The sequence below is a fragment of the Leopardus geoffroyi genome, chromosome B3, assembly GCF_018350155.1.
Source record: "Leopardus geoffroyi isolate Oge1 chromosome B3, O.geoffroyi_Oge1_pat1.0, whole genome shotgun sequence".
Lineage (NCBI taxonomy): Eukaryota > Metazoa > Chordata > Mammalia > Carnivora > Felidae > Leopardus > Leopardus geoffroyi.
The window spans coordinates 52,436,466-52,463,165 of NC_059337.1; the positions used below are offsets into that span (position 1 = coordinate 52,436,466).

The following is a 26,700-nucleotide window of genomic DNA, read 5'->3' on the forward strand; positions in this document are numbered from 1 at the left end:
TGCTTTCTAAGCAGTGATGGCAGGGCTAGGTATTTTATATACATTGATGTCTTTTCTGATTATGAAAGCATTACATAATTATGACAACATGGAAAAAATTGAAAAGTAAAACAAAAAATAAAATTACCCAGAATTCCATCATTCCACTATAACCACTGTGTGGTTTTTGGCTTATTTCCTTTCAGAAATTTTCCTGTGTAAAGGAATATAGATGTGTATGTGTATGTATATATATACATATGAATATATATGAATATGTATATAAATATATACACATATATACACACACATATATATGAAATTGAGATAATACTAGATACTGCTTTGTGACATGCAGTTTTTACCTGACAATGTGTCATAAGCATTTTCCCATGTATTTCAATATTCTTTTAAAAACCTTTGTTTCCCAAATTGGCATTTTGGTGGTGGTGGTGGTGGTTGCAACAGTGATACAATTTCATTATGAAAACTGGAAACAAACACAGCCATATGTGAGGTGGAATACGAACACCTTCTCATAATGCCACGTCCCAGAAGTATAGAGATCTGGTGGAACATACTCATGCTGGCTCATTGAGCTAATCGTGTGCTTCTTTCCCAAATCCACGTTCCATAACTATAGCTTGAAGTCAGTCATGGCAGGAATATTTACGCCATGGAAGTTGGCAAACATCAGTTATCAAGGCTTCTTGTCCTGGAGTGCTGGATGTTAAACTTTTACCATTACATCACTGTATATATCTTCCTAGACATTTAGTGTATATTTAAATATTTGTTTACATAAACATAGATGATTACCATAATAAGGTTCGTTAACTCATACATCATCTCAAATAGTTACAATTTGTGTGTGTGTGTGTGTGTGTGTGTGTGTGTGTGTGTGGTGAGAATACTTAACATTTATTCTCTTAGCAACTTTTAAATATACAATTCAATATATTTTTCAAAGATTTTATTTTAAGTAATCTCTGCACCCAACTTGGGGATTGAACTCACAATCCCAAGATTAAGAGTCGCATGCTCTACCAACTGAACCAGTCAGATGCCCCTACAATTCAATATTTTTAACTATAGTTACCGTGCTGTACATTACATCCCTAGGAGTTACTCATCTTATAACTGGAAGTTTGTACCTTTTGACCCCCTTCACCCGTTCTGCCTCTTTTACTACCCCCGCCCCCAGACCCTGGCAGCCATAAGCTCGTTTTTTTTTTTCTATGAGCTCGTTTTTTTTTTTTTTTTAAGATTCCACATATAAGGAAGATCATACAGTATTTGTCTTTCTCTGACTTATTTCAACTTTGTATAATATTCTTAAGTTTCATCCATGTTGGGCATGGCAAAATTCCCTTCTTTTTATGGCTGAATAATATTCCACTGTGTATTTACCACACTTTCTATATCCATTCATCTGCTGAGGGACACAGGGTTTTTTCCATGTCTTGGCTATTATAAATGCTGCTGCAGTGTATATGCGGGGGGGGGGGGGCAAATATCCCTTTGAGATAGTGATTTCATTTCCTTTGGATATATACCCACAAATGGAAATGCTGGATCCTATACTAGTTCTATTTTTAATTTGGGGGGAACCCCCACACTTTAAAAAACATCCCATTTTCTAACCAGCTTTGGCAATCTAATAATATATAATGTTCCTCTCTTCAATACATATTCATCTACCTAATCTGTGCTACTTAGTATTTCACTGTATGACTGCATTATAATTTATTTGAACAATCCTCCACTGATGGGTGTTTTGAGTGGTTACAATTTCTGACTATTATAAACAAACTTTCAGTGAACATTTTGTCCTTATATATTTGCATATCTGTCAAATTATTTTCCCACGATAAATACCTAGACATGGAAATGTTGAATCAAAGAGTATACCCATTTACAATTTAAATAAATGATACCAAATTGCCCTTTCAAGAGGCTGTCTTATTTTTCTACTACCTTCACCAGTATATGACAATGCACTGATACATATAATTTAAGTGATTGCATAGGATTTCAGTGTATGGATGTCTGATAACTTGTTTGATCCATTCCCTACTATGATGTTCCCAATATTTCTCATTTCTATGAACAATGCTATAATAAATACCCTTGTACATCTTCATGTGAATCTCTTATTTTCTCAAGATAAAGTCTTTGATACGGAATTACAGAGTCAAAGGTAAGAAATTTTTATGACATTTTGTCATTTTGTCATTTTGACATTATCAGATTCAGGTCAGTATTTGGAATTTAAAGTGGTGTTTAAGAATTTACTTGATGCTAAATAGAAATGAATATTTTTTTAAGTTTATTTAATTATTTTGAGATAGAGAGAGAACGAGCAGGGGAGGGGCAGAAAGAAAGGGGGACAGAGGATCCAAAGTAGGCTCTGTGCGGACAGCAGAGAGCCCGACACAGGGCTCAGGCCCATGAACCATGAGATCAGGACTTGAGCCGAAGTCTGCCACTTAACTGACTGAGCCACCCAGGTGCCCCAGAAAAGAATACTTCTTTTTTTTTTTTTTTTTCAATATATGAAGTTTATTGTCAAATTGGTTTCCATACAACACCCAGTGCTCATCCCAAAAGGTGCTCTCCTCAATACCCATCACCCACCCTCCCCTCCTTCCCACCCCCCATCAACCCTCAGTTTGTTCTCAGTTTTTAAGAGTCTCTTATGCTTTGGCTCTCTCCCCCTCTAACCTTTTTTTTTTTTTTTCCTTCCCCTCCCCCATGGGTTTCTGTTAAGTTTCTCAGGATCCACATAAGAGTGAAACCATATGGTATCTGTCTTTCTCTGTATGGCTTATTTCACTTAGCATCACACTCTCCAGTTCCATCCATGTTGCTACAAAAAGCCATATTTCATTCTTTCTCATTGCCACGTAGTACTCCATTGTGTATATAAACCACAATTTCTTTATCCATTCATCAGTTGATGGACATTTAGGCTCTTTCCATAATTTGGCTATTGTTGAGAGTGCTGCTATAAACATTGGGGTACAAGTGCTCCTATGCATCAGTACTCTTGTATCCCTTGGGTAAATTCCTAGCAGTGCTATTGCTGGGTCATAGGGTAGGTCTATTTTTAATTTTTTGAGGAACCTCCACATTGTTTTCCAGAGTGGCTGCACCAGATTGCATTCCCACCAACAGTGCAAGAGGGTTCCCGTTTCTCCACATCCTCTCCAGCATCTATAGTCTCCTGATTTGTTCATTTTGGCCACTCTGACTGGTGTGAGGTGATATCTGAGTGTGGTTTTTCCCTGATGAGGAGCGACGTTGAGCATCTAGAAAAGAATACTTCTAATGACTACTATTGTTTTTGGAAACAATATCTCGTGGCTCTTGAATAACCTTTACATTATTTTCCCTTTAGTTTCTTCTTTGGTATTTTAGACCCAGGATTCTATCCTATTTCTCCTCCCAAATTTTGTTTCTGTGTAAAATGTCAGATAGAAAGTATATACATGTGTGTTTATGTATTGGAAATGAAAGGTATCCATATGTCAGTATGAATCACTATTAACCTAAAATATCACACCCATTTACAGGATTAACCCTGCCTGTCGTTTCCTCAATGAGTAAGGAAATAAACTTCAGTCAAGGAGATAAAGTCTTTCCTGGACTCTAAGAAAATTTCATCTTATGGAGGCTAAGAAAAAAATTAAAATTTGCTACTTAATTCAAATGTATGACTTTAACAATAGATACATAATAATCAGGTACAAAAAAAAAACATTTTCTTGGTGTTTACCAGTCAGTCGTAAACCAAATGGTTTCTTCTAAGTTTTGTTAAAGGAAGTGTTTTTATTATTATCTAAAGTTAGTGTTTTTCAAATCTCTTCTCTCCTTCACACCACCCTCACTCCCCAAGTCAATTTTTTTGCTAAGGAAAAACTGATGGGGGTGGGGGTGTGCGCGAGTGCTGGTGGTTTTGCTGATGAATGAGGTCTCTCCAGGGTATACCATCGCCATCTTGTGGCCTTTTGCCATATTACCACTAAGGGTTTTAATACGGGAATGCTTTTTTTTTTTTTTTTTTTTTGCAATTGCAAACGTGAAACACAGTGTAGCAATCTCTTTGTAGCAATCCCTCTGTGGATAAGATAAAATACGTTGAGCGCCAGAGCGAGGAGTTGCCACCCTTACAGGGAGATGATATCGCTGCACTTATGCTGATGATTCTAAAACAACCAACTGAATAAGGAAATCTAGTGAAGAGATTTTATTAGAGTAGCTTTACTGTAAAGTGACATTTTTCAGTTTTGCTTTGGGTTTGAGCAGAATTTGTTTTACTGCTTCCTTTGTAAAAATATTTGTAAAAATATCGGTTGGCAGGGCAGTTTGTAAATCTAACTTTTTGTCTCTTTGGTTCTAACGTTGGGAGGGCGTTCCCACTTTTGTCTCAATATTCCCCCACCTTAGTACTATTTTATTATGTTCTTTTATAAAAATGTGTTGTTGTTTTTTCTCCTTTCCCTTTGTCTCTTTCATCTATTTCTCCTTCTTTTTTCTCCTCCCTCATACTTCCCATTTTGTTCCTTTGGTATCCTTGCTACGTATCACTGTACTTAGCTTCCTCCATTAACACCCACAAGCACAGCGCCCCGCCTCCCCTTTCTGCGGCCTCCCCTTTCTTTGTTCCTTCTAATTCCTTCCCTGGGTGGTTGGTGTTCCGGCTCTTTTAGTGTCTACTACACCGATGTCCTGTGCTGGCTGGGTAGGTCTTTTAAGGACATAGCTCCCTGGTAACCCTCAGGCTTCAGAGAGAAACCTAAATCCTACCTATTCAAGGAAGCCACTCTCTAAACCTAACCCTAGATTCAAAAGGATAAGTTTCAAAAGGACAACCTTTGCTTCAGTGCTAAGAAATGGTTCTTTACCTGACTCATTACTTCTTTTATTTTTTTTTCCTCAAGTGCAACTTTTCATAGGAAGTGTGCTGAGACATTTTCCGAGCCCATGTTTGCTGTCCAAACTCTCATTTGCATAGGGAACAATTATCAACTAGTGTTTTGCAGTTGACACTTGGATCTAAAGTAAGTTCGTTTAAAGACAGTGAGAGGAAAAACAATAAAGATGGTGAAAGGAAAGAGATTTGAGAAAAGGGTTTCCTATCATTTTGGAAAGCAGCTTAAATTTTATTATGAGATGTAGATTTCTGTCTTTTTCTTGACAGCGTGAAAACTCTCCCATGAGGTAATTAGGTTTACATTAAAAAACTTTTAGGGGCGCCTGGGTGGCTTGGTCGGTTAAGCGTCCGACTTCGGCTCAGGTCATGATCTCGCGGCCGGTGAGTTCGAGCCCCGCGTGGGGCTCTGTGCTGACAGCTCGGAGCCTGGAACCTGTTTCGGATTCTGTGTCTCCCTCTCTCTCTGATCCTCCCCTGTTCATGCTCTGTCTCTCTCTGTCTCAAAAATAAATAAACGTTAAAAAATTTAAAAAAAAGAAAAAAAAACTTTTATAAACAAATTTATTTATTTTATTTTGAGAGACAGAGAGAGAGAAAAAAAAAACATGTGAGTGGGGGAGGGGCAGAGACAGAGGGAGAGAGAATCCCAAACAAGCTTCACACTGTCAGCACTGAACCGGATTTGGGGCTCTATCTCACTAACTATGGTAGGGCATCTAGGGCTTGATGCAGTAAACTGTGAGATCATGATGTGAACCAAAGTTGCTCCTCAAATAACTTCTGTCACTCCAACTGAGTAAACAGAGCTTCTATTAAAAAGTTACTTGAGGGGCACCTGGGTGGCTCAGTCGTTTAAGCATCTGCCTTCAGCCCAGGTCATGATCTTGGGGTTCATGGGTTCTAGTCCCTTTCCAACTCTCTTCTGTCAGCGCAGAGCCCCTTGGGGTCCTCTGCCTCACTTTCTCTCTGCCCCTCCCCTGCTCGTGCATGCACCTACTCTATGTCTCAAAAATAAACATTTAAAAAAAAATTACTTCAGGCCCACTGTGGATTATGACAATAACAACTGTCATTTATTAGTCTAAGAACCCAATTGAGCCCTGGGTCGGCTCTGTGCTGACGGCTCGGAGCCTGGAGCCTGCTTCGGAATCTGTGTCTCCCTCTCTCTCTTCCCCTCCCCTGCTCACACTCTGTCTCTCTCTCTCTCAAAAATAGATAAGCATAAAAAAAAATTTATTAGTCTAAGAACCCAAGATTTACTTATTCTTCAGAATCTGAAGACTTCTATAGTCATAGGATTCTGGATGCCAACGTAGTAAAAAAAACATAGTTGAATAAAGAGTGTACTCCCTAAAGAAAAATTTTCCCCAATTATTCTAAAACTAATGCATGTTTATTGTACGAGACTTGGAAAACATAGAAAAGAATAAAATACACTAGTCCCCTTATCTGCCTCCCAGTGAATGCTATATATATATATATATATATATATATATATATGCTATATATATATAAATATGCTATATATAAATATATATATACACTATGTTTTTTTCCTGTACATATATCTATGATAAAGTTTAACATAGAAATTAGCCACAGTAAGAGATGAACAAAATAACTAATAGCTAGCATTATTAGTAACTGTAGAATTCAAATGTGAAGTTTTGTTTCATGCTTTTTTATTATTTATGACAGTTTTTTCCTGCAGGATGACTATTTGTAATCTTTAGCTTGTTTACTCGTTTTGCTGTTTTGGTTTCTGATCTGTCATGTTAATTAATATAGAATTTTGTGTGTGCGTATAGATTCTAAAACAAGTCTCACTCTTCTGACAACAATAAAAAATGTTAATACAAAAGAAATAACTAATAGAACCATTATAGCAATGTAGTGTAATAAAAGTTATGTGCGTATGGCCTCTCGAGTATCTTACTGTGCTGTACTCATTCTTCCTGTTGCAATGCTGTGAGATGATAAAATGCCTTCATGGTGAGATGAAGCGAGGTAAAGGATGTAGGCACTGTGACTTAGTGTTGGGCCACTCGTTACCTTTGGAGGACGCGTTAGGAGGGAGATCATTTACTTTTGGATGCGGTGACTTGACTGTGGGTACCTGAAACCTTGGGAAGTGAAACCAAGGAGAGGAGGGGACTTTTGTAAAATAAAAACCTGAGCATCCTGAGTTAACGAAGCAGTATTGACGTTTTGGTATCTATCTTCTTACTATTAAATTTAATTGAATTTTGAACACAGTCGCTGGGTATAAAACTCAAATGTGTCAGGAAGTACACAGTGAGTGAGGTTTTTCTTCTCTTCCCTCCTCCAGTCCCCTAGCTCCTTTCCTTGGTTTCCAGCTTTTGTTGCAGTCTTCCAGAGACAGTGTATCCATTTATATGGTACACACACACATTTCAAATGTGATGGTAGCTTTATATATACACCATATTCAGAATGTTTTTCCCCCAGAACTCATGTGTCTTGGATCTTTCCATATCAAATGGTAAACTATTCCTCACTAAAATTATGACTGTGTGTGACATTTTAAAAGTCAAATAGTACTACTACACTTAAAATACTCAGTGTTTTCATAATTATGACCAAGCAAGTCTTATTAGCTGTGTAACCTAGGGAAAAACCACTTAGGTTCTCTGTGTTTCCTTCAGGTTCCTTATGTATAATATAGGAATATATTAGGAAAGAATAAGTTAGTTCTGGCCCAGAAGCCCTTAGCCACAATTCTGAAATCCAAAAGCTCTAAAGTAAAAAGTACATAACATTTGGTAGCAAATGCTGCCGGGAACTGACCTAAAGCTATTTAAAGTTTTATCACTCTTAGTTTGGATTTTTGTACATTTTGCCATAGAAATTTAATTTTGATTTGGGATATATCGTCTTCAGACCTAATTAGATGTGTTGAGGAATAAATATATATGTGCTGTACTCCCTTTCTAAAATCTGGGAAAATATCCGAATCTTGAAACATATGTGGCTCCAAGAGTTTGGAATAAAGGACAATGGATCCATATAAAAAGCACTCACAACAACTCCTAGCAGGTGTAGGTATTATGTGTTATCTCTTATTATTACCAGCTGAGCCACATAGCATCCTGTAGCCTTTGGAGGGCTACATTTCCTATTTCCTTGGAGGTAATAATTTCCTTGTTTTTCTGTTTGCTTAGTTTTTTTTTTTTTTAATTTAAGTGTTTATTTATTTTTCAGAGAGAGAGAGAGAGAGAGTGCAAGAAGGGGAGGGCCAGAGAGAGAAGGAGACACAGAATCTGAAGCAGGCTCCAGGCTCTGAGCCGTCAGCACAGAGCCCGACACAGGGCTCAAACCCATGAACTGTGAGATCATGACCTGTTTCCATTTTCAGAACTGCTAACTACGACCTGTCAGACGCTTACCTGACTGAGACACCCTGGCTCTCCTCTGTTTGCTTAGTTTTAATGTGTCAGGTACAAATTTTTTTATACTCTAATTACAGGAAAATACCCATTCAAAATATTCAAACACATCAGATATGAATATACAAAACTAAGTGTATATATTTATAAATTTATTAGTATATTCTTTTATTGTGTCTCACCTTCCACCAAAATGCAAGTTTCTGAGAACAGATGCTTGGTCTATTTTGTGTTCTGTTGCATCTCCCGTGCCCACAATAGTTTCTGGCTTGGAGAAGGCACTTAAATCCCTATTGGATGAGTGACTGCAGCAGGTATTCCATTAGCTGTGCGTCCTTCTCAGACTGCTCTCTCTGGGAGCCTTCTGTGCTCTTGCTCCATTCTGGACTAGCAGCCTTCTAGGATCATAGGGATTCCTTTTGCGTCTTTCCAATCTTGGGCTTCCTTTTCCTCTAAAGCTTTTCTCTTCCTTGGTTTAGTTCTTCATTTTGGTGGGTCACAATTCGTAGACTGTCAAGTACTTTAGTAACTCTTCCAATTGCTATTGCTGTATAACAAACTACCTCAAAACTTGTGGCATTCTGCCACAACACTCACTCATTGTTTTCTGGATTCTGTGAGATAAGAATTTCAGAAAGTCTCAGCTGGGCATTTGTGACCTGGGGTCTCTGACTGAGCTTGTCTTCAGATGGAGCTGGAACCACAGGAGGTTTACAGCAACTGAAGGCTGGTTAGATATTTCTCTCTCTCTCTTTTCAGATATCTCTTTTTATGTAGTTGAGGACCTCTCCATTTGGTCTGTGTGTCTAGTTTGGGCATCTTCATGGTATGGCAGCCTTAGGTCTCCTTATATAGATGCTGGCTTACACAGAATATTATTATTCTTTCCTTGTACTTAATGATAGGTTGGTTGGATACAGAATTCTAGAATGAGCCATTTTCCTTAAGGATTTTGTTTTCTAACTTTCAGAATTGTTGTTGATAAATCCATTGTTAATTCCAGATCTTTTAAAGTTTTAATTTAATTTAATTTTTTTTTTTTTAATTTGAGAGAGAGAGGGAGAGAATGTGAGTGGGGGAGAGGAGGCGGGCTGAGGGGGGAGAGAGAGAATCTTAAGCAGGCTCCGCGTTCACTTCAGAGCCCAATGAATGGCTCAATCCCACAACCCTGGGATCAGGACTGAGCCAAAATCAAGAGTCAGACTCTCAAATGACTGAGCCACTTAGGTGCCCCAATTCCAGATCCTTTCTATGTCAGATGATTTTTCTCTTTCTAGAAGCTTTTAAAATGTTCTCTTTATCCATAGTGTTCTGAAACTTCGTGTGAGTCAGGGAATAGATTTAAGTAAAATAACATAAGTTTTGCTTGATTGAATTTTACGTTCTCCTCAATTTTATGTTTCGAAAAATGGGTTCCTTCCCATTACTTCAATAGTCTAGCTTGAATCAACCTGTCTTAGTCTACTTGGACAGCTTTGATAAAATACCATAGACTAGGCAGCTCATACATAACTATATACACACATAAAACTATATATACATAATTTGTTTCTTACTGTTCTGGAGGTTGGGGGGCCTAAGATCAAAGTGCCAGGATGACAGCATTCTGGTAAGGGTCCTCTTCCTTCCTCCTGGTTCACAGCCAGGACTTTCTTGCTGTGTCCTCCCATGTTGGAAAGGGCTAGGGAGTTCTGTAATGTCTCTTTTATAAGAATTTGAATTCTATTCGTGTGGGCTCCACCCTCATGACCTAATCACTTCCCAAACTTCCCGCCTTCTAGTGTCATTACTTTGGCATTGGGATTTCAGTATGAATTTTGAGGGGACACAGACATTCAGAACATAGTACTAAGAAACCTTTCCTGACAGACTGCCATTCATGTTGGTCATTTTCTGGCTTTCCATTCTTCAGGACCTGTATATTGTTTATAATTTACTTCTGAAACTTAAATTCTTCAGATGTTTTACACTATTTTCCCTCAAACTTGTGTATACACACACACACACACACTCACATGTTGCATATACCATGTTTGCTATTATTTTTATATCCCTATACCACCCATTGCAGAGATCCAATTCAGCAAAGAATCTAATAAAGGCAGACTATGAGTGAGTGCTCCATAGCTTCCAAGAAATGAGCTGCCCCATTGTTGACTCATGGCTAGGGAAAGAAACTGCAGGACTTCTCTCTTCCTCTCTAGTTCAGACCAAACGGTTCTTTTTATTTTATTTATTTATTTCTAATGTTTATTTATTCTTGAGAGAGAGAGAGAGAGCATGAGTGAGAGAGGGGCAGAGAGAGAAAGGGAGACACAGAATCTGAAGCAGGCTCCAGGCTCTGAGCGCTCAGCACAGAGCCTGACACCGGGCTTGAACTCACAAACCATGAGATCATGGTCTGAGCCCAAGTCGGACGCTTAATGGACTGAGCCACTCAGGTGCCCCATCAGCCTGTTCCTTTTAAAGGTTAGCTCCGGGGCACCTGGGTGGCTCAGTTGGTTAAGCTTCCAGACTCTAAGATCAAGCCCCTCTCTGGCTGCGTGCTGGGCATGAAGACTGCTTAAGATTCTCTCTCCCCATAACGCGTCTGGGTGGCTCAGTCAAGCCTCTGACTCAGGTCATGATTTCATAGTTCATGGGATTGAGCCCACGATGGGATTTTCTGTCTCCCTCTCTCTGCCTCTCCCCTGCTTGCTCTCTCTCTCTTTCAAACTAACTAAATGAACATTACAAAAAGAGGGGGTACCTGGGTGGCTGTTGGTTAACTGTTTGACTTCGACTCAGGTTCGTGAGTTTGAGCCCCACATTGGGCTCTCGGCTGTCAGTGCGAAGCCGGCTTGGGATCCTCTATCTCCCTCTCTCTCTGCCTCTAGCTCTTGCTCTCTCAAAAATAATAAAACATTAAAAAAAAAAAAAAGATTCTTTCTTCCTCTCCCTCTGCCCCTCCCTCACTGCTGCTTGTGCTCCTGGGCTTCTCTCCCCCTCTTTCTCTTATACTGTTTCAACTTGATGTGAACATAGAGTTTATAAATCTTAAAGGTATTCTTGTTATTTTGTAAAAATACTTGTAATAATACAGTAATTGTGCTGTGTTATATAATCAGTCTAGTTGAACCTCTCTGGAGATATTGTGGGTGTATCAAAGGTCACAATTCTGAGATCTATCTTCACCTTATGAAGGCAGAAAATGGGGAAAAAGAGACAACCTCTCAAAAATTTGGTAACAAGGTAAAGCTGCTCTGTAGTTGTTTTATTTAATCACACATTTGATAGATAAAATTCCCCATCCCTGTGAGCAAATCAAGAGATAATCTTAACACCCAAAATTAAATGAATCAAACACAGGGACACCTGGGTGGTTCAGTTGGTTGAGCATCTGACTCTTGATTTCGGCTCAGGTAATGATCTCATGGTTCATGGGTTTGAGCCCCATGTCAGGCTCACACTGACACTGCAGAACCTGCTTAGGATTCTCTCTCTCCCTCTCTCTGCCCCTCCCCCACACATGTGAGCATGCTCTCTCTCAAAATAACTAAATAAAGTAAAAAAAAAAAAAAATGTTTTGAAAACACAAACCCAATAGGACGAACTTCTCTGAAGTGAAAAGATCATCTTAAATACTCTAAACATCAATGAAAGTGACCTGGGTGTAACCTCAGGCAAGCAGTACATCAATGATTGTGATTGATTTGGCTGAAATCTAGTTGAATGTATTGTATTTTGTATGAGGAAAGGCAATGAATAGAACAATGATCAGTATAAAGTAGAACAAAAACAAAAAAAGTAAAAAGCCAGAAGTTACTTGTTTTGCATTTTTATTCAAATGAAATCAACACAAAGTCTATTAGTCACGAATATAGGCACTGTAATTCAAGACTGAATAAGTGCACTTTTCAAAGATAGTACTCTGAATGAAAATGAATCACAAATCGAATACTTATTTTTCCAGTATACCCAAAAGTTTTAAAGTGATTCCGTCTACCTAGTCTTACACTTTCCATTTTAAACACAACAGCTCTAGAATTGATACCATATCCACTTGAACCCTGTCAGGCACTCTTATCTGCAACAAAAACATATCTCATAATCTCCAAATTAAAAATCCATATTGCTTGTCCAAGATCAAAACCCTTGAGACAAAACCCTTATCTGAACTAAATCAGGTAATAATTTAGCACAAGATGTACATTTTTAAAAAAAAACAAAATATAAGCTTTCTAAAAAAAGACCTAGTCTGTAACATATTCAAGTCATTCTTTCTTTAAGCTTCAGTGAAGCAAGGGGGTTTACCTAGCAGTAACCTCTTATGAAAATTCTTACTGTCTGATTTTATAATGTACAATTATAGCCACATTTCCTACCAAAATAAAACTTTTTGTCAGCAAAATGAACACAGTGGAACCCTCTGAATAGTGTTTTTCCAGTTGCATGCTGTAATCCACTAGTAAATCATGAAAGCAATTTAGTGGGTTCACTGCTTGCTGGCATTAAAACCAAAACAAAACAAAAGCTGAAATAGAATAAAGGAGAGTAGGAAATCTCAGGCAGCATCTTAGTGGTAAAGAAGTATTGTTTTGTGAAATATTTCATTTTATACAGTAAGTGTATAGTGGGTTAGGATGTAAAATTTGTTTGAGATACACTGCTCTGAAACTGTAGTTGTCAAAAAGCGGTCTGAAGAAAACCCTTTCAAGGGGTCTGAGAGGTCCTGTCTGTACGAGGCTAGATTTTCTTCACATGCCTTCAACCAAAACATTTCTCAGTAGACTGAATGTAGAAGCAGGTATGAGAATTAAGCTGTCTTCTAAGCCAGACATTAAAGATTTTTTCAAAACTGTAAAACAATTCCACTCTTCCAATTTTTTGGTTTTGAAAAGATTACAGTCATTTAAAATTTTTAAATACTATTTATGTTAACCTGTTATTTACACATTTTGAATTTAAATTTAATATTTGAATTGCTTTAATTGCTAATACGTTAAATAGCAACAGATATAACCTACACGAAATGCTCTATGGAATTCTCAACAATTTGGGAACCGCTCGCCAATCTGAAACAAAAGACTTCAGGCCTGATTCGTGGCAGGTTTAACTCGGTCTAGGCCCTTCCGCCCAGCGACTCAAGAACCGCCCACGCCGCGGATACCCGGACGGAGACGCCCCACCCTCTGTGAGAGTGCTCGCAAATAGGAACGGATATCGACTAAAGGGCGGGACTTATGCTCACAGTGGACATGGGAGAGTCAGTGAGCAGGCAAATACCAGGTCACAGAAGGAAAGGAGGCTTTCAGCGAATCTTTGCGACACTGTCGCGTTTCGTTGGTTCCTTGCCGTAAAGACAGCCGCGGAGGCGCCTCCAGCCGAGGCAGTGGCGGACGTGCGGGTCGATGGCGGATATGGAGGATCTCTTCGGGAGCGACGCTGACAGCGATGCTGAGCGTAAAGGTGGGATCGGTTGGGCTTCAGGGGAGCGGTGCGTGTAGGGGCTTCTGCTGCAGGAGCCCGAAGGCGGTACGGTTCCGGGTCTGCGAACCCTGAGGTGCAACGGACCAGTGGTGGCGCTTCATCCACGCCTGCCTCAGCGCCCCCTGCACTCCTGGCGGTACCAGCCTCCCTGGGCGGGAATCGGAGAGACGAACACGGAGTGTGAGGCTCGGGGTTCTTGGTGTCCGTGGAGCATGCGTTGCTTGGGAGCCGGTGGGGTGAAGGCGCGGGGCAGAGGTGGCGACGCAGGAGAGCCTGCGCGGCCCGGGTAAGAACCTGGGGGTCCTGCTCTGTCCTGTTTTGCACAAGTGAGCGCAGAGTAAGATCTGTTTGTGAATGAATGGATAGTAGGTGCTCGGGAATATGGGTATGAGATGGACGAATTTGCAGAGGGACTCAGAAAGCCCTCTTGATTGAAATCAGAGTGGCGTGATGCGGAGTTTGAGATGTCTGGGTGAGGAGGACTGGCAGGATACAGGGGTAGGGCTTTACGGAGGCGTTATGCACCGGAGACGATGTGTCTTGTGAGAACCTGTGCAGAAACTGGAATTTCTTGAGTCTATGGTATTAGATGGAGAGCATATGGGATCTGTGTTTGGAGAGGAGAAAGGACTTGTTGATTAAATGAATGATTAATGGTGCATGGAAGTACTTCTGGCACAAGGACTGTGGATGTTTGAGTTTGAAATATGAATAAGAGTTATTTGAAGTGACAAGGGCCCCAAGACCAAGTTCAGAATTCTTGAAAGCCCCCAGGCTCAAAGTAACGTTATCTACTTTTTTTCCTTAGCAAAATGCATTATTGTTGTGGTTCTTTTTTTCTCTAACTCCAGTTTATTTATATTTTTGAGTGTAGTGAAGTGAGCACCAGGTGGAAATCTAGTGTGAGGGCTCCACTGAGATGGGTATTCAGGAGGTTCCAGTTGGGATGAGTCTGGAAATATAGAGTCCTGTATACTAACTCTTGTTCCATTACCTTTGCTGGTGTTTTCTTTTCCCCCTTATTTTTACTTGTCTGTATCCCATTTACCTTTCAAGGCACAGTTCTATGTGAACTTTCCCATGACTCACTGTCATGAAGTTGTTCATTCATTCAATAAGTATTAATTGATCCCCTATTATGTTCTAGCAACTTTGGTGGGTGTCAGGGACAGAATGATGAAAAGGTTGTCTCCCCCCGCCCCCCCGTAGGTTTATGTGGATGCTTAATACATATTTGTAAGTAGTTGGATAGAAAGAAACAATAGTTTAGTAAGATGTACCCTGCATTGCTTTCCTGTTGCTAACCCAGTGTCTGGAGAAGTGATGTGTGGAGATGGTTGCTTTTCTGGGCTTCATGTTTTACTTTTGTGTGAGTCTGTTGCTGCTTTCTTCCACGTTACGGTTAGATAATAGGACGCTGTAGGATTGCCTTACAAATCTGTCCTTGAAGATTGCTTTGGTCTTGAAGGTAGTATGGATGTGACAGGGCAATTCCTGTTAAGCCTAGCATATTTCATTAGTAAGACAGTTGTGGAAAATAACTACACCTGACAAATAGATCTTGCCGTAACAATGGGTAAAATCTCTACCTAGGCTCAACATTTCTTTTATGTATAATTGTGTCAGGTGTCTTATTTCTTTTAACAGTGTTTTGTAGCTTTAATTGTAAAAATCTTGCATCTCCTGAGTTCAATTTACTCCTAAGTATTTTAGTCTTTTGAATACTATCTCAGGTGAAGTTGTTAATTTCATTTTTGAATTGTTCATTGCTAGTGTATAGAAATATAACTGATTTTTGTATGTGTATCTTCTATCTTGCAACCTTGCTGACTCTACTAGCTGTAATTAGTTTTTTGTGCGTGCATTCTTTAGAATTTTCTACATAAGAGATCTTATCATGTGCAAATATAGTTTCACCTCTTTTGCAATTTGGATGTTTTTATTTCTTTTTCTTGCCTAATTGCCGCAGCTACAACTTTCTGTACAATGTTGTATCCAAGTGGTAAGAATGGATATGCTAGTCGGGAGAAAGCATCCGTGCCATCACAATTACATATATTAGCTGTGGGTTTTTGTAGGTGCCCTTTTTCAGGTTGAGAAAATTCCCTTTTATCCCTAGTTTGTTGAGTAGTTTTATCATGAAAGGGTGTTGGATTTTGTCAATTTTCTCAATCAATTAAAATGCTCACTTTTGGGGGCACCTGGGTGGCTCAGTTGGTTAAGCATCTGACTTTGGCTTAGGTCATGATCTCATGGTGTGTTGGTTCTAGCCCCACATAGGGCTCTGTGCTCACAGCTCAGGGCCTGGAGCCTGCTTTGGATTCTCCGTCTCCTTCTCTCTCTCTCTCTGCCTCTCCCTCGCCTGTGCTCTCTCTCAAAAATAAACAAACTTTTTAAAAATGCTCACTTTACTTGGGGTGCCTGGGTGGCTTAGTTGGTTGAGCATCTGACTCTTCATTTCTGCTCAGGTCATGATCCCAGGGTTGTGGGATTAAGCCCCATGTTGGGCTCTGTGCTGAGCCTGCTTAAGATATTCTCTCTCTCTCTCTCTGTCCCGCTCTCTCCCCTTCTCTCCTTCTGCCGGTCTCTCCCCTGCTTGGGCTTGCTCCTTCTTTCTCTCTAAAATTAAAAAAAAAAAAAAAAAAAAAATGCTTACTTTGCTTTATTTGGTTAATATGGTCACAATAATCTTGAACCACCATTTATTCCTAGGATAGCTCCCACTTTGTCATATCCTTTTAATATGCTGTTGGGTTCAGTTTGCTAGTATTTTGTTTAGTATTTTTGCATTTGTATTCATAAGGCTTATTGGTCTGTAGTTTTCTTTATTCATGACATCTTTGGTTTTGGTATCAGGATAATGCTGGCCTCATAGAATGGATTAGGAACTGTTGCCTTTGCTTCAAAGAGTTTGAGAAGATTAAGCATTAATTCTTCAAACATTTGATAGGATTCATGAGTGAAGCCATCTTCTGGTCCTGGGTGTTTGTTGGTTTTGTTTTTGTTTTAATTTTTCTAATATTCATTTATTTTTGAGACAGAGATAGAGTGTGAGTGGGGAAGGGGTAGAGAGAGAGGGAGACACAGAATCCGCAGCAGGCTCCAGGTTCTGAGCTGTCAGCACAGAGCCCAATGTGGGGCTCAAACTCACAAACTGTGAGATCATGACCTGAGCCAAAGTCGGACGCTCAACTGAATGAGCCACCCAGGTGCCCCTGTTGGATTTATTTTTTATTTTTTCCCCAGTAAGCTCTATGCCCATCATGGGACTTGAACTCATGACTTTGAGATCAAGATTCAGACACTCTACCTACTGAGCCAGCCAGGCTCCCCTGAGATTTCTTTTTTTTTTTTTAATTTTTTAAAAAATGTTTATTTCTGAGAGAGAGAGAGAGACAGAGTATGAGCAGGGGAGGGACAGAGAGAGAGAGGGAGACACAGAATCTGAAGCAGGCTCCAAGCTCTGAGCTGTCAGCACAGAACCCAGTGTGGGGCTCAAACTCATGAACTGCGAGATCATGACCTGAGCCCAAATTGGATGTTTGACTGAGCCACCCAGATGCCCCGAGATTTCTCTTTTTTTAATGTAGGTGTTTACAGCCACAGATTTCCCTTTCAGCACTGCTTTCTCTACATCCCTTACCTTTTGGCATCCTGTATTTTCATTTTCATTCATCGGAAAATATTTGTAATTTCCTTTGTGATTTCTTCTTTGAGCACATGATTGTTTGAGTGCATTGTTTAATATCCACTTGTGAATTTTCGAGATTTGCCTCTGTTACTGAATTCATTTTCATTCCATTGTTGTCAGTAAAGATACTTCACATGTTTTCAATCTTCTTAAATGTACTGAAATTTGTTTTGGATCGTAACATATGCTCTAACCTGGAGAATGTTCAGTGTGCACTTGGGAAGAATGATGGTAGTGGAGTGTTCTATTGATATCTATATGTGTGGTTGGTTTATAGTATTATTTAAGTTCTCTGTTTCCTCATTGATCTTCTGCCTAGTGCTGGCTGTTATTGTAAGTGGACTATTGAAGTTTCCAACTGTTGTTTTTGGACTATTTCTCCCTTCAGTTCTGTCAGTTTTTGTTTTTAGGTGCATATATGTTTACAACTATTATATCTTCATGTCAGATGGGCCCTTTTATTTCATAATGTCCTTTTTTATCTTGTAACAATTTTGTGTTAAGATTTATTTTGTTTTAGTATAACTACAATAGCTCTCTTTTCGTTACTATTTACATGGAGTATCTTTTTCCATCCTTTCACTTTCAACCTATTTGAGTATGCGGTTGCCGATGCATAGGGGCACTTGTACCCCAATGTTTGTAGTGGCACTTTCAACAATAGCCGAATTATGGAAAGAGCCTAAATGTCCATCAACTGATGAATGGATAAAGAAGATGTGGTTTATACAATGGAATACTACTTGTCAATGAGAAAGAATGAAATACGGCCTTTTGTAGCAAGGTGGATGGAACTGGAGAGTGCTATGCTAAGTGAAATAAGTCATACAGGGAAAGACAGATACCATATGTTTTCACTCTTATGTGGATCCTGAGAAACTTAACAGAAGACCATGGGGGAGGGGGAAAAAGTTACAGAGAGGGAAGGAGGCAAACCATAAGAGACTCTTAAAAACTGAGAATAAACTGAGGGTTGATGGGGGGGTGGGAGGGAGGGGAAAGTGGGTGATGGGCATTGAGGAGGGCACCTGTTGGGATGAGCACTGGGTGTTGTATAGAAACCAATTTGATAATAAATTTCATATTAAAAAAATAATAAAGTGAGACTCTTACAGATAATTTGCAAAAAAGTAAAAAATTAAACAAATACAAATTCATTTTGCCAATTCCTGCCTTTTCATTGGAGAAGTTAATCATTTCTGTTTAAAATAATTATTGATAAGGAAGCACTTTTGCCATTTTGCTATTTGTTTTCTATATGTCATACCTTTTTTGTTCCTCAATTCGTATATTGCTCTCCCCCCCTTTTTTAAAAGTTTTTATTTATTTATTTTGAGAGGGGAGGGAGGGGCAGAGAGAGGGAGACAGAGGATCCAAAGCAGGCTCCACGCCATCAGTGTAGAGCCTGATGTGGGGCTCAGTCTCAGAAACTGTGAGACCATGACCTGAGCCAAAATCAAGATTGGAGGCTTACCTGAGTGAGCCGCCCAGGCGCCTGGTCTCTTTTTTTAAGACTGATTTCTTTTAGGGTACTATTGATTTCCTTCTTGTTTATTTTTCTGTATAGTTTTTAGTTTTTTTCTTAGCAGTTATTCTGGTGATTACAGTTAACATCTTGAATTATAATAATCTAGTTTGGATTAATATCAACTTAATTTTAGCAGTACAGGAACATTTTTTTTCTATATAGTTCATCCTCTCTTGCCTTTGTTGTTATTGTCACAAATTACATCTTTATACATTGACTTCCCAGTGATGTGGTTTTATAATTACTGTTTTATGTTACTGTGTTTGAAATCTAATCAAGAAAGGAGTTCCTAGAAATACATTGATGCTAACTTGTATAATTACCTATTTAGTTTCCTTATTCTTTATTTCCTCACGTGGATTCAAACTGCTGTCATTTCATTTAAGCTGGACAGGCTTCGTTTAGGAGGCAGGCCTAGTAGCAATAAACTCTGTTTTTGTTTGTCTGGGAATGTCTCAGTTTTGCCAGTTTGTTTTTTATTGATGTGAAATTCCTATAAAATTAACCATTTTTTAAATTTTTTTTAAAGTTTATTTATTTTGAGAGACAGAGGGAGAGTGAAGGTTGGGGAGGGGCAGAGAGACAGAGGGGTACAGAGGATCCAAAGAGTTCGATGTGGGGCTCAAACTCAAGAACGGTTAGATCATGACCCGAACCTAAGTCAGATGCTTAACTGACTGAACCACCCAGGTGCCCCTAAAATTAATGGTTTTAAAGTGAGCAATTGGGTATCTAGCACCTTTACAATGTTTCCATCTTTTGGCTGTTTGAGTAGTGCTGCTATGAACTGTATTTAAGTTTATTTATTTATTTTTGAGAAAGAGCGAGCAAGTGCACAAGTTGGGGAGGGATAGGGAGAGGGGGCAGAAGATCCAAAGCAGGCTCTAGGCTCAGCTGTCGGTGCAGGGCCGGATGATGCCGGCACTCAAACTCACAAACCATGTGATCATGACCTGACCTGAAGTCAGGCACTTACTGACTGAGCCACCCAGGTGCCCCTGCTATGAACATTTGTGTACAAGTGTTTGAATGCCTGTTTTCAATTCTTTTGAGTATATACATAGGGGTGGAATTGCTGAGTCATATGGTAATTCTTTGTTTAACTTTTGAGGAATTACACCATTTTCCAGAGGGACCAGACCATTTTACATTACTACCAGCAATATTCTAGGGTTTCATTTTTTTTCACATCCTCAGTAACACTTATTTGTACATTTTTCTTTTTTTTTAATGTAGCCATCTCTGTTGGTGTCAAGTGGTATCTCATAGTGAATTCAATTTGCATTTCCTAATGGCTAATGATGTGGAATAGACTTCTCATGTGCTCATTGGCCATTGGTATGTATAACTTTGGACAAATGTCATTTCAAGTCCTTTGTCCACTTTTTTTTTTTTTTTTTAATTTTTTTTTTTTTCAACGTTTATTTATTTTTGGGACAGAGAGACAGAGCATGAACGGGGGAGGGGCAGAGAGAGAGGGAGACACAGAATCGGAAACAGGCTCCAGGCTCTGAGCCGTCAGCCCAGAGCCTGACGCGGGGCTTGAACTCACGGGCCGCGAGATCGTGACCTGGCTGAAGTCGGACGCTTAACCGACTGCGCCACCCAGGCGCCCCCTTTGTCCACTTTTTAATTGTGTAGTGTTTTTGTTGAGTAGTAAACATTGTTTATGTATCTGGATATCTGGGTACTAGACACTTAGCAGATACATGGTTTGCAAATATTTTGTCCTATTCTTTTTGTTGTTTTTTCAGTTTCTTGATAATGTCTTTTGTATAGTAGTTTTTCTTTTTGAAGAAGTCTGATTTCTGTATTTTTTTCTTCTGTCACTTCTATCACGCTTTCATTCTGAAGTCTAGTTTTGCTGGGAATATAATTCTTGGTTGACAGTCTTTGTTCCAGTATTTTGGATATGTTAACCCACTGCCTTCTCGTTTCCATGGTTTCTGACAAGAAATCATTGTTATCGAGAATTCCTTGTGTGGAACAAATTGCTTCTCTTGCTGCTTTCAGCATTCTTTTTTTTTTTTTTTTTGCCTTTGTCTTTAACTGTTTGATAATGCCGTGTGTAGGTGTGGATCTCTAATTTTATCCTATTTGGCATTCACTAAGTTTCTTGAATGTCTTTGATCACATTTGGGATGTGTTTGACCATTATTTCTTCAAATAATCTTTCTGCCCTTTCTTCTTCTGGGACTCCCATTATGTATATGTTGGTACACTTGATGGTATCCCACAAATCTTTTAGATTTTATTTTTCTTAATTTTTTTCTTTTCTGTTCCTCACTTAATCTTCATTGACTTCTCCTAAAGTTTACTGATTCTGCCTTCTTCCTGCTTACATCTGTTCTTTAGCTCCCTAATGAATTTTCACTTCATTTATTGTATTTTTCAACTCCAGAATTTCTTTTTGGCTGTTTTTAAATAATATGTTTAAAAAAAAAAATCTGTCTTTTTATTGATATTCTCTATTTGGTAAAACATCATTTTCATTGTCTGGGTTTCTTCTGGGATAGTTTCTAGCCTTTTTTCATACATATGGGCCATACTTCCTTGGTTCTTTGTATTTCTTTATAGTTTTTTGTTGATAACTTGTCATTTTGAGTATTATAATGTGGTAACTCAAGAAATCAAATTCTCTCCCTTCCTCAGGATTTGTTGTTGCTGTTTGTTGCAGTAGTTATTGTTTAGTGATTCTTTTGAACTAGTTTAGTAAAGCCCACAATCTTTGTTGTGTGTGGCCACTAAAATCTCTGCCCTTTAACATAGTGGTTAGCTTGTGATTAGACAGAGATATCCTTAAATGCCTAGAACCAAAAACAAAAAAACAAAATGAGACAAAACAAAAAAAAAACCTCCCAGTCTTTGCAGTTGGGTCTCTGTGTTGGGCAGGCTTTCAACTCTCAACCCGGCAGTTTACAACCTGTTTTTGCCTTCATCTTTTGCTTTAAGCACAGAACCTGAAGGTCAACTGGAAGTGAGAGCTTAGTACCCTCTAAATTCTTTCCTGGGCATGTGCACAACCCTGGGCAAGTATGTGGCCTTCCAGATCTCTAGGAATATGTGAGAGCTTGTAAAAGCCCTTACTCCCTGAATGATGTAATTCTCCAGCCTTTCCTCTTAATTACTTGCCCCAAAGCTTCTTAGTTAATTACTTGCCACAACTACTATCCATTATCCCAGGCAGTGGCAACTAATACATTTGCCTGTAAATGTTTTTGGCAAACATTCCCAGGTAGCTGCCTTTGAGAGACTTCTAAGTGAGATAAAGTCAGCCCTTTGAGCCAGTCCAGTGATCCACCAGGCAGATCAAAACTAACAACCATGGGGGCGCCTGGGTGGCGCAGTCGGTTAAGCGTCCGACTTCAGCCAGGTCACGATCTCGCGGTCCGTGAGTTCGAGCCTCGCGTCGGGCTCCGGGCTGATGGCTCAGAGCCTGGAGCCTGTTTCCGATTCTGTGTCTCCCTCTCTCTCTGCCCCTCCCCCGTTCATGCTCTGTCTCTCTCTGTCCCAAAAATAAATAAACGTTGAAAAAAAAATTAAAAAAAAAAAACAACAACTAACAACCATGATTCTTTGTGAATGAGGTCCCTTCTGCTCCCTCTGGTAGTGGTCCACGTACCAGAAATTTGGGTTATCTTTAAGGCATTATTGAGCTGGGGAGTTGGGGTTGGAGTGGAGCAACAGGATAAATTAAAACATCACAAAGTTTTATTGGAGTTCACCTGGTTTTTCTTGTTAAGCATTCCCCTGGTTGCTGCAGCTTTTGGTTAGTTTCCTGAGTAGAGAGAAAATTGATTCTGATGGTTTTTGACATGTTTTCTCATTCCTTTTATGTTGGGATTGACTTTTGGTGCTCTTTACCTTGCCTTTTTCACTGACATCATTCTGTGTTTATATGATCTCATAGATTCGGATTCTGGATCAGACTCGGATTCTGATCAAGAGAATGTTGCTTCTGGCAGTAATGCCTCTGGAAGTGAAAGTGAGCAAGATGAAAGAGGTGATTCAGGAAAGCCAAGTAATAAGGAACTGTTTGGAGATGACAGTGAGGATGAGGGAGCTTCACATCACAGTGGGAGTGATAATCACTCTGAAAGATCAGACAATAGGTCAGAAGCTTCTGAGCATTCTGACCATGAAGACAATGACCCCTCAGATGTAGATCAGCACAGTGGATCAGAAGCTCATAATGATGATGAAGATGAAGGTCATAGATCAGATGGAGGGAGCCATCATTCAGAAGCAGAAGGTTCTGAAAAAGCACATTCAGATGATGAAAAATGGGACAGAGAAGATAAAAGCGACCAGTCAGATGATGAAAAGATACAAAATTCCGATGATGAAGAGAGGGCACAAGGATCTGATGACGATAAGCTGCAGAATTCTGATGATGATGAGAAAATGCAAAACACAGATGATGAGGACAGGCCTCAGCTTTCAGATGATGAGAGACAACTGTCAGAAGAGGAGAAGGCTAATTCTGATGATGAACGGCCAGCAGCTTCTGATAATGATGAGGAGAAACAGAATTCTGATGATGAAGAACGGCCACAGATTTCTGATGAGGAGAAAATGCAAAATTCTGATGATGAAAGGCCACAGGCCTCAGATGAAGAACACAGGCATTCAGATGATGAAGAGGAACAGGACCAGAAATCAGGTAATGGCATTTATGAGAACCAAAATGGTTTAGTAGAAGCGTCCATATACAGCAGTGGTGCAGTATCCATGCCCACCTTTAGTACCTGTTTTTCTCTTCTGTTCCTCCATTTCAGCCCTTTCTAAGTATACGTTTGCTTTAAAATTTTCCCCCTAATAATCCATTTATTTTTATCTACCATCATTTGTTAATTGATGATAGATCAAGAAAAAAAAGAGGACAGTCTTCAGGAAAGATATATGGTGCTTAAGTAGCTAGGTAATGAATGGAGTTGGTTCCATTTCTGTGGGTAACTGAGAAGCATGCCTCAGGTGAGAATAGATTTGCCTGGGGAAAAAAAGCAATGCCATTGAAAATCTCCATAGGGTAGTTGTACTGACTTGTAAATCTCATACTCCAGCTCAAGGTTTTTGAGATCCAAAATTTGATCATCCAGAGGTAATTAGGCTCCAAGGAGTTCATTCAAACTAGTCACTTATACTGATAGTATAAGAAACTAATTTATAAACATTGAATTGCAAAATTATTGATTTTGAGAGGATCAGTTATTTCTCTCTTGTCATTGTATACTTGCCATTGGGGAAAATCGACATTGGATAACAAATGGTAATATCAGGAGGTTGCCTGGGGAGTATAACATCCAGAAGATGAAAACGTGGCTGGATGATCTCAGTGAGCTATGGTAGCTTGACACATGCATCCTCTAGAGAGATGTGCTTGGGTCAGAATACTTATTTCTTAAAGCTGCAGGAAACAGCCTAAATTTGGCTACTGACTCCCTTTTATAATAGTTATGTACACTGTTCTTCTCAAGTTAACACATTCTTCATATAGAATATTGAAATTTGGAGATCTTGTTTCTTTGCATTGTAAAAGTCACCTTGGCTAGGTTAGAATTCTTAAGTAATACCTAGATTGTTTCATTTCCGTAGGTGATTGATTATACTCACATATTGATCCTGTCATCTTAGCTTAGATATGGGGGAGAGGGCCTTTAATCCTCTAATACATACTCACAGGATAGCATTCAAGACCACATTTGGGCATTATTTAGGAGGAGGCCAAAGAATTTCGAGAGATGGATAAAGGTCTGTCTAGACTACAGGACTGCAATAAGTATTCAACAACTAGTTTTGGGTAGAGTTATTTGTACTGGTAGCAGAATCATTAAAGTTCATGCATTACTTCCCCAATAATAGCAGACTAACCTAAGGCTAGGGTTATGGTGGGGAATCTTACAGCTGGTTTTTCTGCTGAACTCTTACCTAGATCGACGTGGTTTTCTTCAAGTTGACAATTAGGGTAATAGTTGTACCATCCAGAGATAGTGACATACAGTTGACTCTTGAACAACATGGGTTTGAACTCTGTGGGTCTCCTTATATGCAAGTTTTTCATTAAATATAGTACATTATTATAAATGTATTTTATGATTTTCTTAATATTTTCCTTTTTCTAGCTTTGTTGTAAGAATAGAGAGTGTGTAACATACCAAATATGTGTTAACTGTTTATGTTGTCAGGAAGGCTTCCAGTCAACAATAGGGTATCAGTAGTTGTTTGGGGGGAGTCAGACATTATTTGTGGATTTTTGACTGTGTTGTGTGTGTGTGTGTGTTGGGGGGGGGGGGGGCAGTGTCCCTAACCTCCATGTTGTTCAACTGTATTTGACTCTTCCATTGATTGCAATGTTTTTACCTCTGTTTTTTCTTTTTTTGTAATGAGTCCTATATAAATTTGGTCATAAGTTTCAGTACCACTTTTTTCATTCTATCAGGTTTTTCTGCTTATAGAAAATAATGTTCCTTGAATTAATTTTATTTTTAAATTAACTACAGTTTGTGTATGTACAGTTCTAGTAGTGTTAACACATAAATATCTTTGTGTAACCATCCCACAGTCAGGACGCAGAACAGTTCTGTTAACCTAAAATACTCCCTCATTCTGTCCCTTTTGTAGTCACATCCTTTCTCCACCACTGTCGCCTGACAATTACTGATCTGTTTTCTCACTGCACTTTTGTCTTTGGGAGAATGTCATTAGTAAAATGGAATCAGATGTAGTATGTAGCCTTTTTTCTTTAATTTAGACTTCTTTCACCTAGCAGGATGCATTTGAGATTTATCTAAATTGTTAACATGTATCAGTAGTTCATTCTTATTTATTACTGAGTAGTTTTCCATTGTATGGGTACACCACAGTTTGTTTATCCCCAGTGTTGCTTTTAAAGCACAGAATTCAAAGTTAAGATATGACTGTGATTATGAAGAACGTCTAATTCTACCCTTACAGAGTCTGCAAGGGGCAGTGACAGTGAAGATGAAGTTTTACGGATGAAACGCAAGAATGCAATTGCCTCTGATTCAGAAGCAGATAGTGACACTGAGGTACCAAAAGGTATTCCAGTTACTTCTTTTACATATATATACATATTTCTGTCTCTCTTTCTTCATTTAACTGTAGTGCACTGTCGACTCTGGACATTTACCCCAGACTGCAAGATCCATGGAAAAGAGTGTGAATACGCTTAGTGTACACAGGGAAGTTGTACAGATATGAGAAATCATTTATGCTTAATCAGTTGGAGAAGAACCTGTTGCTGCTGCTTTTTTTCTTCTTTTTTTTTTTTTTTTAACCTAAGCTCTATGCCCAGCGTGGGGCTTGAACACATGACCCTGAGATCAAGCATCGCATGCTCTACTGATAGAGCCAGCCCCACCCCTCTGCTTCTTCATTTATAGTTAGATAAATCTGTTGTTAGGAGGCTGAGGCTCTGATTGAGGTGGCAACGTCCATTTCTTTAGTTTGAATACTGATAGTTTCAGAACAACTTGTTCTTAATTCTTTAGTAGGTTAATAACACAAGAAGGACTTGATTCTTTAAAGCTATGGGTTAGATGAAGAAGTCATAAAAACCCAGGATTAAGTAAGGTAGGTTTGTTAAAAGGATAAAAGATCTGCCTGTTCATCTCTATGGGTGACTGTTTCAAATGGCAGATTGCTGTACAATACAGATGTTAGTGTAAAA

The 26,700-nt window shown here is 39.1% G+C and overlaps 1 protein-coding gene across 5 annotated transcripts in view; it reads left to right on the plus strand.

The window, feature by feature from the left end:
• The window catches only part of LEO1 (LEO1 homolog, Paf1/RNA polymerase II complex component), a 75,730-nt gene that overhangs the window by 23,183 nt on the left and 25,847 nt on the right, over positions 1-26,700 (plus strand). For 3 of the 5 annotated variants that reach the window (XM_045449730.1, XM_045449731.1, XM_045449729.1), the window contains 2 exons: positions 22,921-23,673; positions 25,965-26,069. In XM_045449730.1, the coding sequence (XP_045305686.1) occupies positions 22,921-23,673; positions 25,965-26,069 (858 nt within the window). Of the gene's footprint in view, positions 1-13,498; positions 13,771-20,296; positions 20,349-22,920; positions 23,674-25,964; positions 26,070-26,700 lie in introns of those variants that run through there. The other 2 variants (XM_045449732.1, XM_045449733.1) reach the window with 2 other exon arrangements.